This window comes from Ornithorhynchus anatinus, chromosome X1 (genome assembly GCF_004115215.2).
Source record: "Ornithorhynchus anatinus isolate Pmale09 chromosome X1, mOrnAna1.pri.v4, whole genome shotgun sequence".
Taxonomy (NCBI): Eukaryota; Metazoa; Chordata; class Mammalia; order Monotremata; family Ornithorhynchidae; genus Ornithorhynchus; species Ornithorhynchus anatinus.
Genome location: NC_041749.1, coordinates 113,990,353 through 114,003,019, shown reverse-complemented (window position 1 = coordinate 114,003,019; position 12,667 = coordinate 113,990,353). Strand labels below are relative to the sequence as shown.

General features: G+C 52.2%; 1 protein-coding gene across 3 annotated transcripts; it reads right to left on the bottom strand.

Moving 5' to 3' along the window:
• Positions 1-60: 60 nt before the first annotated feature.
• REX1BD (required for excision 1-B domain containing) lies at positions 61-4,440 on the bottom strand. Of its 3 annotated transcripts, none has more exons than XM_029051680.1 (5): positions 4,339-4,440; positions 2,603-2,682; positions 2,191-2,395; positions 1,804-1,892; positions 61-768 (listed from the first exon to the last, which is right to left on the bottom strand). In XM_029051680.1, exons 1-5 carry the CDS (start codon positions 4,405-4,407, stop codon positions 696-698), a joined length of 516 nt encoding a protein of 171 aa, XP_028907513.1. In that variant the 5' UTR covers positions 4,408-4,440; the 3' UTR covers positions 61-695. The 3 variants fall into 3 exon arrangements, with proteins under 3 accessions (XP_028907513.1, XP_028907515.1, XP_028907514.1); XM_029051682.1 differs by having other exon boundaries at positions 2,191-2,347; XM_029051681.1 differs by having other exon boundaries at positions 4,350-4,440.
• Between the last annotated feature and the right edge of the window lie 8,227 nt (positions 4,441-12,667).

Genomic DNA, 12,667 nt, shown 5'->3' with positions numbered 1-12,667 from the left:
CGGAGACCTTAGTGGACTGTACTCTCCTCCAGGCCGTGGGGAAAGACACGAGGCAGTGGGGAGAATAAAGACGCCCTTTATTGTTGGAAACAAAAAGAATCTGGGCTAACGGAGCGGTGCTCTGCAAGTCGGAGAAGACTGGAACTAGGAGAGGATGGGGAAAAAGGGCTGAGTTGAGCCGGGAGCCCTGGCAGGTCCCATCCGCTGCCTCTCTTGCTAGCCAGTCTAAGGCCTGGCCCCATCTACCCCTGCTGCCCCGGAGCACCGCCCTGACCAACTGGCATTGCTATCCCCTGGCAGCATCCCAGAAGACCCCAGCATCCCCCACGCAGCTGGTTGGCCCAGGGATGTGCTGGCATCGCCGAGGAGAAACCAATGCCAAGAGAGACCAGGAGAAAGGGGGCGGAAGGGGGTGGGGGAAGGGAGGCACCCTAACTAGGGGACTCTGGCCCTGTCCCATCCGGGTGGCAGAGTTTTTGCCCGGGATCATCTGGTTTCCCCCGCCGGTAATCTGGGTTGCAGTGACCCTGGGATGTTCCAGTCTGGGGAAGGGAAGGGAGGGGCGTGTCCGGCGGGGGTGGGGAGGAGGGCAGGGCGGAGCGCGGGATGCGAGGGCGGTTTGGAGGGCCCGTGCAGTGCCGGCTCTCTCCTTCCAGCGTTTTCCATCTCCCTCGGCGATTCCCACGGGGGAAAAATCACTCAGTCTCTTCCGAATCGTACTTGAGGTCCTGGAGAATTTCACTGATTGCCTCCATGGTTTTAATTATCCTACAAGAGCGGATGGAAACTATAAATAAAATCCAGATGGATCGTATTATCCCGACCGTGCAGCTCCGAGGTCCTGTTTATGAAACACTCGGCTGGGGAGAATCTGATCGGGCCTTGGTGGGGCGGCATCTCACTAAACAATCCGCGCTCGCTTTGCCCCGTGCCTTCCCAGCGCCATCTGGGACTCCTTCAGCCTCTCATTAGGCAGGGGGCCCCGGGGGCCGGCGAGAGGGCATCCCGGCCCCCGGCTGGGAGTGAAGAGGCATCGAGGGGCCGCTGGGCACCCCAGAGCCAGCCGGGATGTGAGGAAGGGAACGAGGCTCACTCTCCGCCCCCTCTGGGGCATCTCCCACTCTCCCCTCCCCCTCCCCCCAACGGGATGCCGAGTTGAAAAACGAGTCCCATTTTCTAACTTTCTGCTGATGTGAGAATCAATCATGACCGCCCCCCCGCCCCACACCTTCTTCCCCTCGACCCCCTGCCCCCACCTCCCAGCACAGAGACACGCTGCTCTCAAGATGGCGGTTGCATTCGAGGTGTGCTTGGATGGAGTCTTGGAGGGGAGGGCCGCCCCCTCCTGCGTGCTACTTCAGTAATGAGAGAGGCAGGGCGGTTTCGAGTGTATGTGCGCGCACGCGCTTGCAAATGCATCTGTGCATGTGTGTGTGTGCGCGCGTGTCAATGTGTGAGCAATTTTGTAAATCAAAAAAGTAAGCATGGGTCTGTGAATGAATTTATGAGTGGCAGTGTGCAAAAGCAATCTTCAGAAATTGAAGAAAGAAAAAAGGGCACGTGACTGTGTGAACTATTTAATTAAAAAAAAAACCGGGTGCGTGAGTGTGTCTGTGAGTGAACGAGTGTGAATATCTGTGGGGGAGGAAGTGTGCATGAGCAGAGAGGAATGGGGCAGGGTGAGAAGGGGCCCTGAAGGAACAGGGGAGGAGGTGGTAGATGGGTGACACTTTAGCTAGGACAGACACGATCTCCCAACCTTCCCCTCCCTCTGGTCCCTTAGGGTAGCACCCACCTACCCACCTGTTCTTGAGCTCTCGCTCCTCCCCCTGGAGAACCTCGGCCCCCAGCTCCTCCCGGGCCCTCTGCCGGGCCAGCTGCATGGCTGCTGTCTGGAGGAAGGGAGGGAAGCAGCTGAGCCCGGAACTGGCCCTGGAACACCCACCCTCCTCCCACCCTCCTGGGGCATCCTCCCTGGAAACAGGCCTCCGCCCCATAACCTTTCCTGGGTCCCGAGCTCCTCGGGCCTCCGGCCAGACGTGAGGCCTCTGGCTCTGAGGAAAGGGGCCGGGGCCGGGGGCCGGGAGCTAACTTGATAGCGGGCCACTGGGACGGGGGGACGGGCGGGCCATGAGGCAGCCAGATGCCAGGTCGGTGGGAGGGCCCGCAGAAAGCAGGGCAGGTGCTCACCAGCTCCAGTCGCTCCCGCTCTTTGTCCTGGAGGAGGGTGAGGTGCTGAGCGAGGTCAGGGCGGCCCTGCGACCCTCTCAGCTGATCCTGGATCTCCAGAACTTCCTGGGAGATGCTGGCAAAGGCCTCAGTCACCTCGTGCACCAGCTGCCGATACCTGGGGAAGTCGTAGTGTGGGGCGCTATTCAGGTATGCTCGGTGTCCCCTACGAGAAGGAGTTGGGCTCAGGGGCTGGGGGAGGAGCACAGGACCTCCCAGCTACTCCGCTCTGCCGGCCACTGGCCCCACCAGTCACTCAGCTCCGGCTGCTTCTCTAGGAAAGGCAGGAGGGAGGTAGCCCCCCGTTCTCCCTCCTTGTCCATCTGTCCCCCACCCCTCCCGCCCACACTCTCCTCCTGAAACCGGTACTCACTCGTCGAGGAGCTGAAATGCCTCGGAACGCTCGGCCTGAAGCTTCTGGAGCCTCAGCACCAGCCCCCGCACAGGTGTCTCCTGAAATAGTCCTCAGGAAGAGTTATCAGGGCCGGGTCTGGCTCCCCTCTGGAGCTTCCTGCCTAGGTAATAAGCTTTTGGATTTCCACAGACTTTTCCTTCATTCTCACAATACCTCTATGGCAGGGATCATTCTTCCCATTTCAGAGATGGGGAAATCGGCTCAGAGAGGTTAAGTGACTGGCCTCAGGTCATAGCCTCAGTGAGGCTATGGCAGAGCTAGGATTAGAAATCAATGGTATTTGAGCCCTTGCTGTGTGCAGAGCACTGGCCTGAGCGCTTGGGAGGGTAGGATACAACCGAGTTGGTAACACGTTCCCTGCCCACAGTGAGTTTACAATCTAGAGGACTAGTACCCAGGAATCCTGGCTTCCCGTCAGGATTTTTCCCCTAGACCACACTTCTGAAGGAAGTGACTGGCTGCCCTCTGGGGCCCTCAGAACCCCCCCCCCCCCAATTATGGGGAGGGAGCTGGCTGGGGATGGGGGGGGCTGGCCCAGTACCAAAAGGCTCGATCATCCCTGCCTCATAGAACCTTGATTTGGGTCCTTTCCTCTCAGGACTTTTCTGTGTCATTCCTCCTCCCCCCCCCCCCCCCCAAGTCCATTCTGTGGCAAACCTGGCTCCCCGTGGGAGGGGCTGGGGGTAATGAGAGAGAGGAGGGGTGACAACCCAAAGCCTGAGATTATGGTCGGGCAGCCCAGCAGACTCCCAATCCCCATTTCTGAAGCCAGGGCCCCCGATCTGCGGCTTCCCCAAGTAAGAGGGAGCGGGGGGCTCCTCGGAGAAGGGGCGAGGGGCCAGCTGGTTGCGTCCTCCTCTCCATCGGCCGGGCGGCCCCTGCCAAGCCCAAGTCCAGCCCCTGGGCCCCTGGAACCGTGAGGGGGGAAATGAGGCTGGCAGGGTGGTCCGGAGCCCCAGCTAAGCGGCTGGGCCGCGGCCACCCCAATACAGCCGCAGAGAATTCCTGGCCGCCGGTTCGGTCTGATCTCCTCCCCGGGAACCTCGGGATCTGGAACCAGCTGCCCTCTGCACATTCCTTTCTGGCCGCCGCTCGGCCACTCCAGCCCCTTGGCTTTTCAGCTGCGCCCCCCGAGCCGGCCTCTCTCCAACCCTGGCCGGGCGTCGGGGGAGGGAGGGGCAGGAGTCTACGCCCGGTATTCCCCTGGGCCCCGTCCCACCCAGTAGGGAGAACACCGGGCCCAACGACAACAGAGACTTCCACAGAACTCTTCTCCAAACGGCAGGCGCTACCCCAGCTCCTCTCCCCGGAGGGAGCCCCGCTGGGCGGCGAGTTAGAACGAAGGGCCGAGGCCAACGACCGTGGGGGCCGGGAGTTCGGACAAAGTTTCGTCTCTCGCCCCTCCCCCGTTTCTCTTCCTCTTCAAGTTCCCTTCCCCTACGGTCGGAACCGGGAAGCCCCGGGGCGGGCACAGGCTCGCTCTCCGAGGGCCACCGATCAACCTGACCGCCACCACGATGGCCTCAGCATCTCCTCGGCCCCTCCCCTCCCCCCCCCGCCATCCGGTTAACGACTTCCTCATCTGGTAAAGGCTCCGCTCCGTCACGTCCCGCGGCCGACTTTTGGGAGCTCCCGGGTCTCCAGCTATCTCCGGCCGAGTAGGGCCCCCCCCCCGCGCCCAAAAGGAGCCCGACCTCCGGCTCACCGTCGTCGGGTGGGCCTCCTCCATCCCTCGGGTCCGTGGCGCCCCAGCCAGCCACCATAGAAGCCCATTCCCGGCCAGAGCGCCCCCCCCAACCCCGGCCCCCGACTTTGACAGTTTGGCCTCCACTGGTGCCACCTGCAGGCCCGGTGGAGTCATGACCAGCCCAAGAGACGGACTCTGAGGCAGTCGCTGCCTGTGGCCTCTGGAGTTGGGTCCTTCCCTTCCTTTCCCTTTCCTTTCTCTTCCTTTCCCTTCCCTTTCCTTCAGAGAAGCAGCGGGGCTCAGTGGAAAGAGCCCGGGCTTGGGGGGCAGAGGTCATGGATTCCAATGCCGGCTCAGCCACTTGTCAGCTGTGTGACTTTGGACAAGTCGCTTCACTTCTCTGGGCCTCAGTTACCCCATCTGTCAAATGGGGATTAAGACTGGGAGCCCCACGTGGAACCGCCTGATCATCTTGTATCCTCCCCAGCGTTTAGAACAGTGCTTTGCACTTAGTAAGCGCTTAACAAATGCCATTTTTATTATTTCCCTTTCCCTTCCCTTCCCTTTAGAGAAGCAGCGTGGCCTAGTGGAAAGAGCACGGGCTGGGGAGTCAGAGGTCGTGGGTTCTAATCTCGGCTCTGCCACTTGTCAGCTGTGTGACTTTGGGCAAGTCACTTCACTTCTCTGTGCCTCAGTTACCTCATCTGTCAAATGGGGATGAAGACTGTGAGCCCCATGTGTGATAACCTGATTACCTTGTATCTACCCCAGTGCTTAGAACAGTGCTTGGCACATAGTAAGGGCTTAACAAATGCCATCATTATTATTACCTTCCTTCCTCACCTTCCTTCCTTCCTATTTATTGAGCACTTACTGTGTGCAGAGCACTGCACCAAGCGCTTGGGAAAGAGAAGCAGCATGGTGCGGTGGCTAGGGCACACACCTGGGAGCCGGAAGGTCACGGATTCTAATTCCGATTCTGCCACTTGTCTGCTGTGTGACCTTGGGCAAGTCGCTTAACTTCGCTGTACCTCAGCTACCTCATCTGTATAAATGAAAATTGAGACTGTGAGCCCCACGGGGGACAGGGACAGAGACCAACCCGATTTGCTTGTATCCACCACAGCGCTTAGTACAGTGCCCGGCACATAGTAAGCCCTTAAGAAATACCATCATCATCATTATTATTATTATTATTATTACAACACTTCCAGCTGTGTGAGGTTCCCTTGTGGTTTCCCCCTTTGGATTCAGCAGCAAGGTCAGAGAAGCAGTGTGGCTCAGTGGAAAGAGCACGGGCTTTGGAGTCAGGACTCATGAGTTCGAATCCCAGCTCTGCCACTTGTCGGCTGTGTGACTGTGGGCAAGTCACTTAACTTCTCTGTGCCTCAGTTCCCTCATCTGTAAAATGGGGATTAAGACTGTGAGCCCCACGTGGGACAACCTGATTCCCCTATGTCTACCCCAGCGCTTAGAACAGTGCTCGGCACATAGTAAGCGCTTAACAAATACCAACATTATTATTATTATTATTAGAGGCCCACTGGACAAGGATGTGTTCATTCACTCATTCGTGAGTGAGAGTTTACTGTGTAGAGAGCACTGTACTAAACGCTTGGGAAAGTACCATACAAGTCTCTCCCCACTCCAGTCTATTCTTCATTCTGCTTCCAGGATCATCTTCCTGTAGAAACACTCTGGGCATGTCATTCTCCTTCTTAAAAATCTCCAGTGGTTGCCTATCAACCTCCACATGAAACAAAAACTTCTCACTCTGGGCTTCACTGCTCTCCATGCCCTTGCCCCCTCCTACCTCACCTCCCTCCTCTCTTTCTACTGCCCACTCCGCACACTCCGCTCCTCTGCCGCTCACCTCCTCACGGTCCCCCGTTCACACCTATCCCGCCGTCGACCCCTGGCCCACGTCCTCCCGCTGTCCTGGCATGCCCTCCCTCCTCACCTCCGCCAAACTAACTCTCTTCCCCTCTTCAAAGCCCTACCAAGCGCTCACCTCCTCCAAGAGGCCTTCCCAGACTGAGCTTCTCCTTTTCCCTCTGCTCCCTCTGCTCCCTCTCTGCTCCCCCTCCGCCCTCTGCTCCCTCCTCCTTCTCCCCTTCACCTCCCCTCAACTAAGCCCCCTTTCCCTCTGCTCCTCCCCCCTTCCTTTCCCTCCCCTCAGCACTGTGCTCATTTGTATATATTTTTTATTACTCTATTTTATTAATGAGGTGTACATCCCCTTGATTCTATTTATCGTGATTACGTTGTCTTGTTTTTGTCCTTCTCCCCCGATTAGACTGTAAGCCTGTCATTGGGCAGGGATTGTCTCTATCTGTTGCCAAATTGTATATTCCAAGCGCTTAGTACAGTGCTCTGCACATAGTAAGCGCTCAATAAATACTATTGAATGAATGAATACAACAATAAACAGTGACATTCCCTGCCCATACAAGATCACGGGGGGGCGGGGAGACAGACATCGATACAAATAAATAAAATTACAGATATATATATAATAACAATAATGGTATTTGTTAAGCACTTACTATGTGCCAAGCACTGTTTTAAGCGCTGGGGTAGATATCAGGTTGTCCCACGTGGGGCTCACAGTCTTAATTCCCATTTTACAGATGAGGTAACTGAGGCACAGAGAAGTTAAGTGACTTGCCCAAAGTTACACAGCCGATAAATGGCGGAGCCTGAATTAGAACCCACGACCATAAGCATAAGCGCTGTGGGTCTGGAATGGGGGCAGGGGAGTGGAGAGCAAAGGGAGCAAGTCAGCGTGATGCAGAAGGGAAGGGGAGATGAGGTAAATTGGGGCTTAGTTTGGGAAGGAAGGCCTCTTGGAGGATATGTGCCCTCAATAAGGTACGTGTGGGTGTTGTGCATGGCAGCAGCCTCTGTGGGGTGGCTTTTCTATAGGCTGGAATGCCTTTTATTCTCCTCCTTCTGAGTCTGCTCCTAAATCACCAAAGATTGAGCGGGGCGGGGGTCCTCATCCCTTTTATCATTATCAAGTGCTCTCGAATCGTTTCCGATTCACAGCGACTCTATGGATATATTTTCTCCAGAACGTCCTGTCTTTTGCCTTAATCTGTGATCCAGCTAACAGTTCTTCCATTACTGTTGTTATGGTTTCTGTAGCTGCTGTTCTGCCTCTTCCACGTTTTCCCTGGACTTTTCCTAGCATTAGTGTCTTCTCCAGAGAATCAGTTCTCCTGACTGTGTCTCCAAAATATGCTAATCTAAATCTAGTCATTTGGCCTTCCAAAGACCACTTTGGCTTAATTTGCTCCAAAATCTATTTATTTGTTTTTCGGGCAGTTCATCGCAGTCACAAAAGCCTTCTCCAACCCCACATTTCAAAAGAATCGGTGTTCTTTGTGTCCTGTTTTTTCACAGTCCAGCTTTCGAGCAGGCATACAATTCTCCTACATATTAGGAATGGCAAAACAGCTCAGGCTAGGCCCAAGGGCACAGGGCCTCTCTCAGATTATGGCTGTTTCCTGGGGAGTGAGTATTTTGCACATTCTTTGGGAAGCCGAGTAGCCTAAGTGGAAAGAATACCGACCTGGGATTCAGAGGACCTGGGTTTTAATTCCGACTCCATCGCTTGTCTGCTACGTGACCTTGGTCAAGTCACTTAACTGTCAGAGAAACAACGTGGCTCAGTGGAAAGAGCACGGGCTTGGGAGTCAGAGGTCATGAGTTCGAATCCCGGCTCTGCCACTTGTCAGCTGTGTGACTGTGGGCAAGTCACTTAACTTCTCTGTGCCTCAGTTCCCTCATCTGTATAATGGGGATCAACTGTGAGCCTCACGTGGGACAACCTGATTACCCTGTATCTACCCCAGTGCTTAGAACAGTGCTCTGCACATAGTAAGCGCTTAACAAATACCACATTATTATTATTATTCTCTGTGCCTCAGTTTCCTCATCTGTAAAATGTGGATTAAGGCTGTGAGCCCCAAACTGGACAGGAACTGTGTCCATCCCGATTCTCTTGTATCTACCCCAGCACTTAATACAGTGCCTAGCTCATAGTAAGCACTTAACAAATACCACAGTTATCATTATTAGCGTAGGATCCTGCTGCTCTTTTTCTGGGAACAGCTCTCATCTCCCATCTCCAGGAGGTCTACCCTGATTAATTTCTAATCTCCCTTGCTTCTATGACAGTAATGGTATTTGTTAAACACCAAATGCTGGGGAAGATACAACAGAAGCAAATCAGACAAAGTGTCTGTTCCACAAAGGGCACTCAATCTAAGGGAGAAAGAGAACAGGTATTTTATGCCCATTTTATAGATTCATTCAATCGTATTTATTGAGTGCTTACTATGTGCAGAGCACGGGACTATGCGCTTGGAATGTACAATTCGGCAACAGATAGAGACAATCCCTGCCCAATTATAGATGAGAAAACTCAGGCACAGGGAGATGTGAAGAAGCAGCATGATCTGGTAGAAATAATAATAATGTTGGTATTTGTTAAGTGCTTACTATGTGCAGAGCACTGTTCTAAGCACTGGTGTAGTTATAGGGTAATCAGGTTGTCCCACGTGAGGCTCACAGTCTTAATCCCCATTTTACAGATGAGGGAACTGAGGCACAGAGAAGTTAAGTGACTTGCCCACAATCACACAGCTGATAAGTGGCAGAGTTGAGATTTGAACCCATGACCTCTGACGCCCAAGCCCGTGCTCTTTCCACTGAGCCACGCTGCTTCTCAGTGGAAAGATCACTGGCCTGGGAATCAGAGGACCTGGATTCTAATCCCAGCTCCTCCACTTGCCTGCTGGGTTTACCTTGGGCAAGTCACTTTTCGATTCTTGGTGCCTCAGTTACCTCATCTGTAAAATGGGGATTGAGACTGTGAGCCCCGTCTAGGATGTGGACTGTGTCCAACCTGATTATCTTGTATCTACCCCAGTGCTTGGTATAGTGCCTGGCACATAAGAAGTGCTTCACAAATACCATTAAAAGCCAAAACAAGTGAAGCGACTTGCCCAAGATCACCCAGCAGGCATGTGGCAGAGAGGGATTAGAACCCAGCTCTCCTGACTCCCAGGACTGGGCTCTTTCCCGTACTGCCAGCGGAACGCCTATGTCCCATTTAAGCACTCAAGTACTCACAACCTCCTCCTCCTTTAAAGCACCCTTGCCCCCTCCTACTTTACCTCACTGCTCTCCTAACCTAGACCGCACCTTTTGCTCCTCTAATGCCAACCTACTCACTGTACCTCAATCTCGTCCGTCTCGACGTCTACCTCTCGCCCGCGTCCTGCCTCTAGCCTGGATCACCCTCCCTTTTCTACTCTCCCCTCCTTCAAAGCCTTATTGAAAGCACATCTCCTCCAAGAGGCCTTCCCTGACTGTGCCCTCATTTCCTTTTCTCCCACTCCCTTCTGCCTTCCCTTGCATTCAGATTTGCTCCCTTCATTCACCTCTCCCTCAGTCCCACAGCACTTCTGTACTCCATAATGTATTTATTATTATTAATGTCTGTCTCCCCCTCTAGACCGTAAGCTCGTTGGGGGCAGGGAACGTGTCTACCAACTCCATTATTTTGTAGTCAGTCAGTTGTATTTATTGAGTGCCTACTGTGTATGGAGCACAGAACTAAGCGCTTGGGAGAGTACACTATACCAATAAACAGATACATTCCCTGTCCCCAGTGAGCTTACAGTCTACTTTCGCAAGCTCTTAGTACAGTGTTCTGAACACAGTAAGTGCTCAATAAATATGACTGACTGATTGTAGCACTTAGGGATATAAAAGCAGCGTGGCTTAGTGGAAAGAGCACAGGCTTGGGAGTCAGAGGACGTGGGTTCTAATCCCGGCTCCGCCGCTCGTCTGCTGTGTGACCTTGGGCAAGCCACCTCACTTCTCTGTGCCTCAGTTACCTCATCTGTAAAATGGGGATTAAACCTGTGAGCTCCATGAGGGACAACCTGATTACCCTGTATCTACTCAGAACAGTGCTTGGCACATAGTAAGTGCTTAACAAATACCATCATCATTATTATTATATTTTACCTTATTACTTAAGCACTGACTCGGGTACCTATCCCCTTTTCCTTCTTCCTTTATCTTCCTTTTAGTTTTTGTATCCCCCAATGGACTGTAAGTTTCTTGAGGGTGGGGGTCCTATCTACTAATTCTATTTTACTTTTCAGTGCTAGGTACATAATAGGTGCTCAGTAAAGACTTTTGATTGATTATCTGCATGACATATACTGCTCTGGCCTCTGAACACTGAAGAATGCTTATTAAGACCAATTTCAGAGCTCTGCATGTAATCAGCAGATAATATTTATTGACTCCTTCTGAGTGCTTGGGAGGGTACAACAGAAGCAATCCTCCTTCTTGCCCAAACCCAACAGCTCCTACTTCATCCTAATCCTCCTCGACCTCTCATCTGCCTTTGACAGTCGACCATCCCCTTCTCCTCCAATCTGGCTTCTGTCCTCTCCACTCCACTGAAACTGCCCTCTCAAAGTTTACCAATGACCTCCTTCTTGAAAAATCCAACGGCTTCTACTCCATCCTAATCCTTCTCCACCTCTCGGCTGCCTTCGACACTGTGGACCCTCCCCTTCTCCTCAACACACTATCCAACCTTGGCTTCACTGACTGTCCTCTCCTGGCTCTCCTTTTATCTCTCTGGCCTTTCATTCTCAGTCTCCTTCGTGGGGTCCTCCTCTCCCTCCCGACCCCTAACTGTAGGGGTTCCTCAAGGGTCAGTTCTTGGTCCCCTTCTATTCTCCTTCTACACTCACTCCCTTGGTGAACTCATTCACTCCCAAGGCTTCAACTATCATCTATATGTGGATGATACCCAAATCTATATCTCCTCCCCTGTTCTCTCTCCCTCCCTCCAGACTTACATCTCCTCCTGCCTCCAGGACATCTCCACCTGGATGTCCTCCCACCACCTAAAACTCAACATGTCCAAGACTGAACTCCTTATCTTCCCTCCCAAGCCCTATCCTCTCCCTGACTTTCCCATCACTGTGGATGGCACTACCATCCTTCTCGTCTCACAAGCCCATAACTTTGGTGTCATCCATCCCTCCTCTCTCTCATGCACCGCACATATCCAATCCGACACCAAAACCTGCCGGTCTCACCTTCACAACATCGCCAAGATCTGCCATTTTCTCTCCATCCAAACCGCTACCACATTAGTACAATCACTCATCCTACCACGTCGTCCGCTGATGGCTGTGTCTGGACCAGCGATCGTGTGCTGAACCCTCCGGGGAGAGAGTGGGATTAAAGGGGCCTGATTTGGCACGTTGGCACTTGGGTGTTTGTGTTCTCTATGCCACACCTCAGCGGGAGTAGTAGCAATCCTTTCCCAAGCGTTTAGTACCTGCTCACAGTAAATATTCAATAAATACGATTGAATGAATTGCCATTATTATCATTATGATAGTTGATAATGTTTTAGTTAGTCACATCATTATTATTATCACTCTAATTATTCTCATTGTCATTATAATCAGTACTACCCCTATTCCCTCCCTCTGCTCTACCCCCTTCCCCTCCCCACAGCACTTGTGTATATTTGTATATATATTTTTTTAGTTTATTTCATTAATGATGTGTATATATCTATGATTCTATTTATCTATTCTGATGGTATTGATGCCCATCTACTTGTTTTGTTTTGCTGTCTCCCCCTTTTAGACTGTGAGCCCGTTGTTGGGCAGGGATTGTCTCTATCTGTTGCCCAATTTCATTAATTAATTCATTCATTCAATAGTATTTATTGAGTGCTTACTATGTGCAGAGCACTGTACTAAGTGCTTGGAATGTACAAATCGGTAACAGATAGAGACAGTTCCTGCCCTCTGACGGGCTTAAAGTCTAATCGGGGGAGATGGACAGACAAGAACAATAGCAATAAATTGTACATTCCAAGCACTTAGTCCAGTGCTCTGCACATAGCGCTCAATAAATACGATTGAATGAATGAATGAATGAATACGATTGAATGAATACAGTGTGCAGCACACAGTACGTGTCCAGTAAATACCACTGATTGATCTTGGGCATTTACTGTGTGCAGAGCACTGTACTAAGTACTTCAAAGAGTGCAGTAGATGTAGGAAAAAGGACTCCTGCCCACAAGGAGTTTACAATCCAAAGGGAAATGGACATAAGGTACAGAAAGGTAGAAGAGCCGAGTAGCAAACTATGTAGTTTGTTATGCACAAAAGTGGAACAGGAGACTGTGAGTGCAGAAGCAATAAATAATAATAATGGGATTTGTTAAGCGCTTACTAATAATAATGTTGGTATTTGTTAAGCGCTTACTATGTGCC

What these genes read in the sequence shown, in the direction of transcription:
- REX1BD (XM_029051680.1), bottom strand. Translation starts at nt 4,407, where the DNA reads ATGGTGGCTGGCTGGGGCGCCACGGACCCGAGGGATGGAGGAGGCCCA. An exon ending in CCGACGACGGTGAGCCGGAG is followed by an intron (nt 2,683 to 4,338) that starts GTCGGGCTCCTT and finishes GGACTATTTCAG; the next exon opens with GAGACACCTGTGCGGGGGCT. An exon ending in GCATTTCAGCTCCTCGACGA is followed by an intron (nt 2,396 to 2,602) that starts GTGAGTACCGGT and finishes TCCTTCTCGTAG; the next exon opens with GGGACACCGAGCATACCTGA.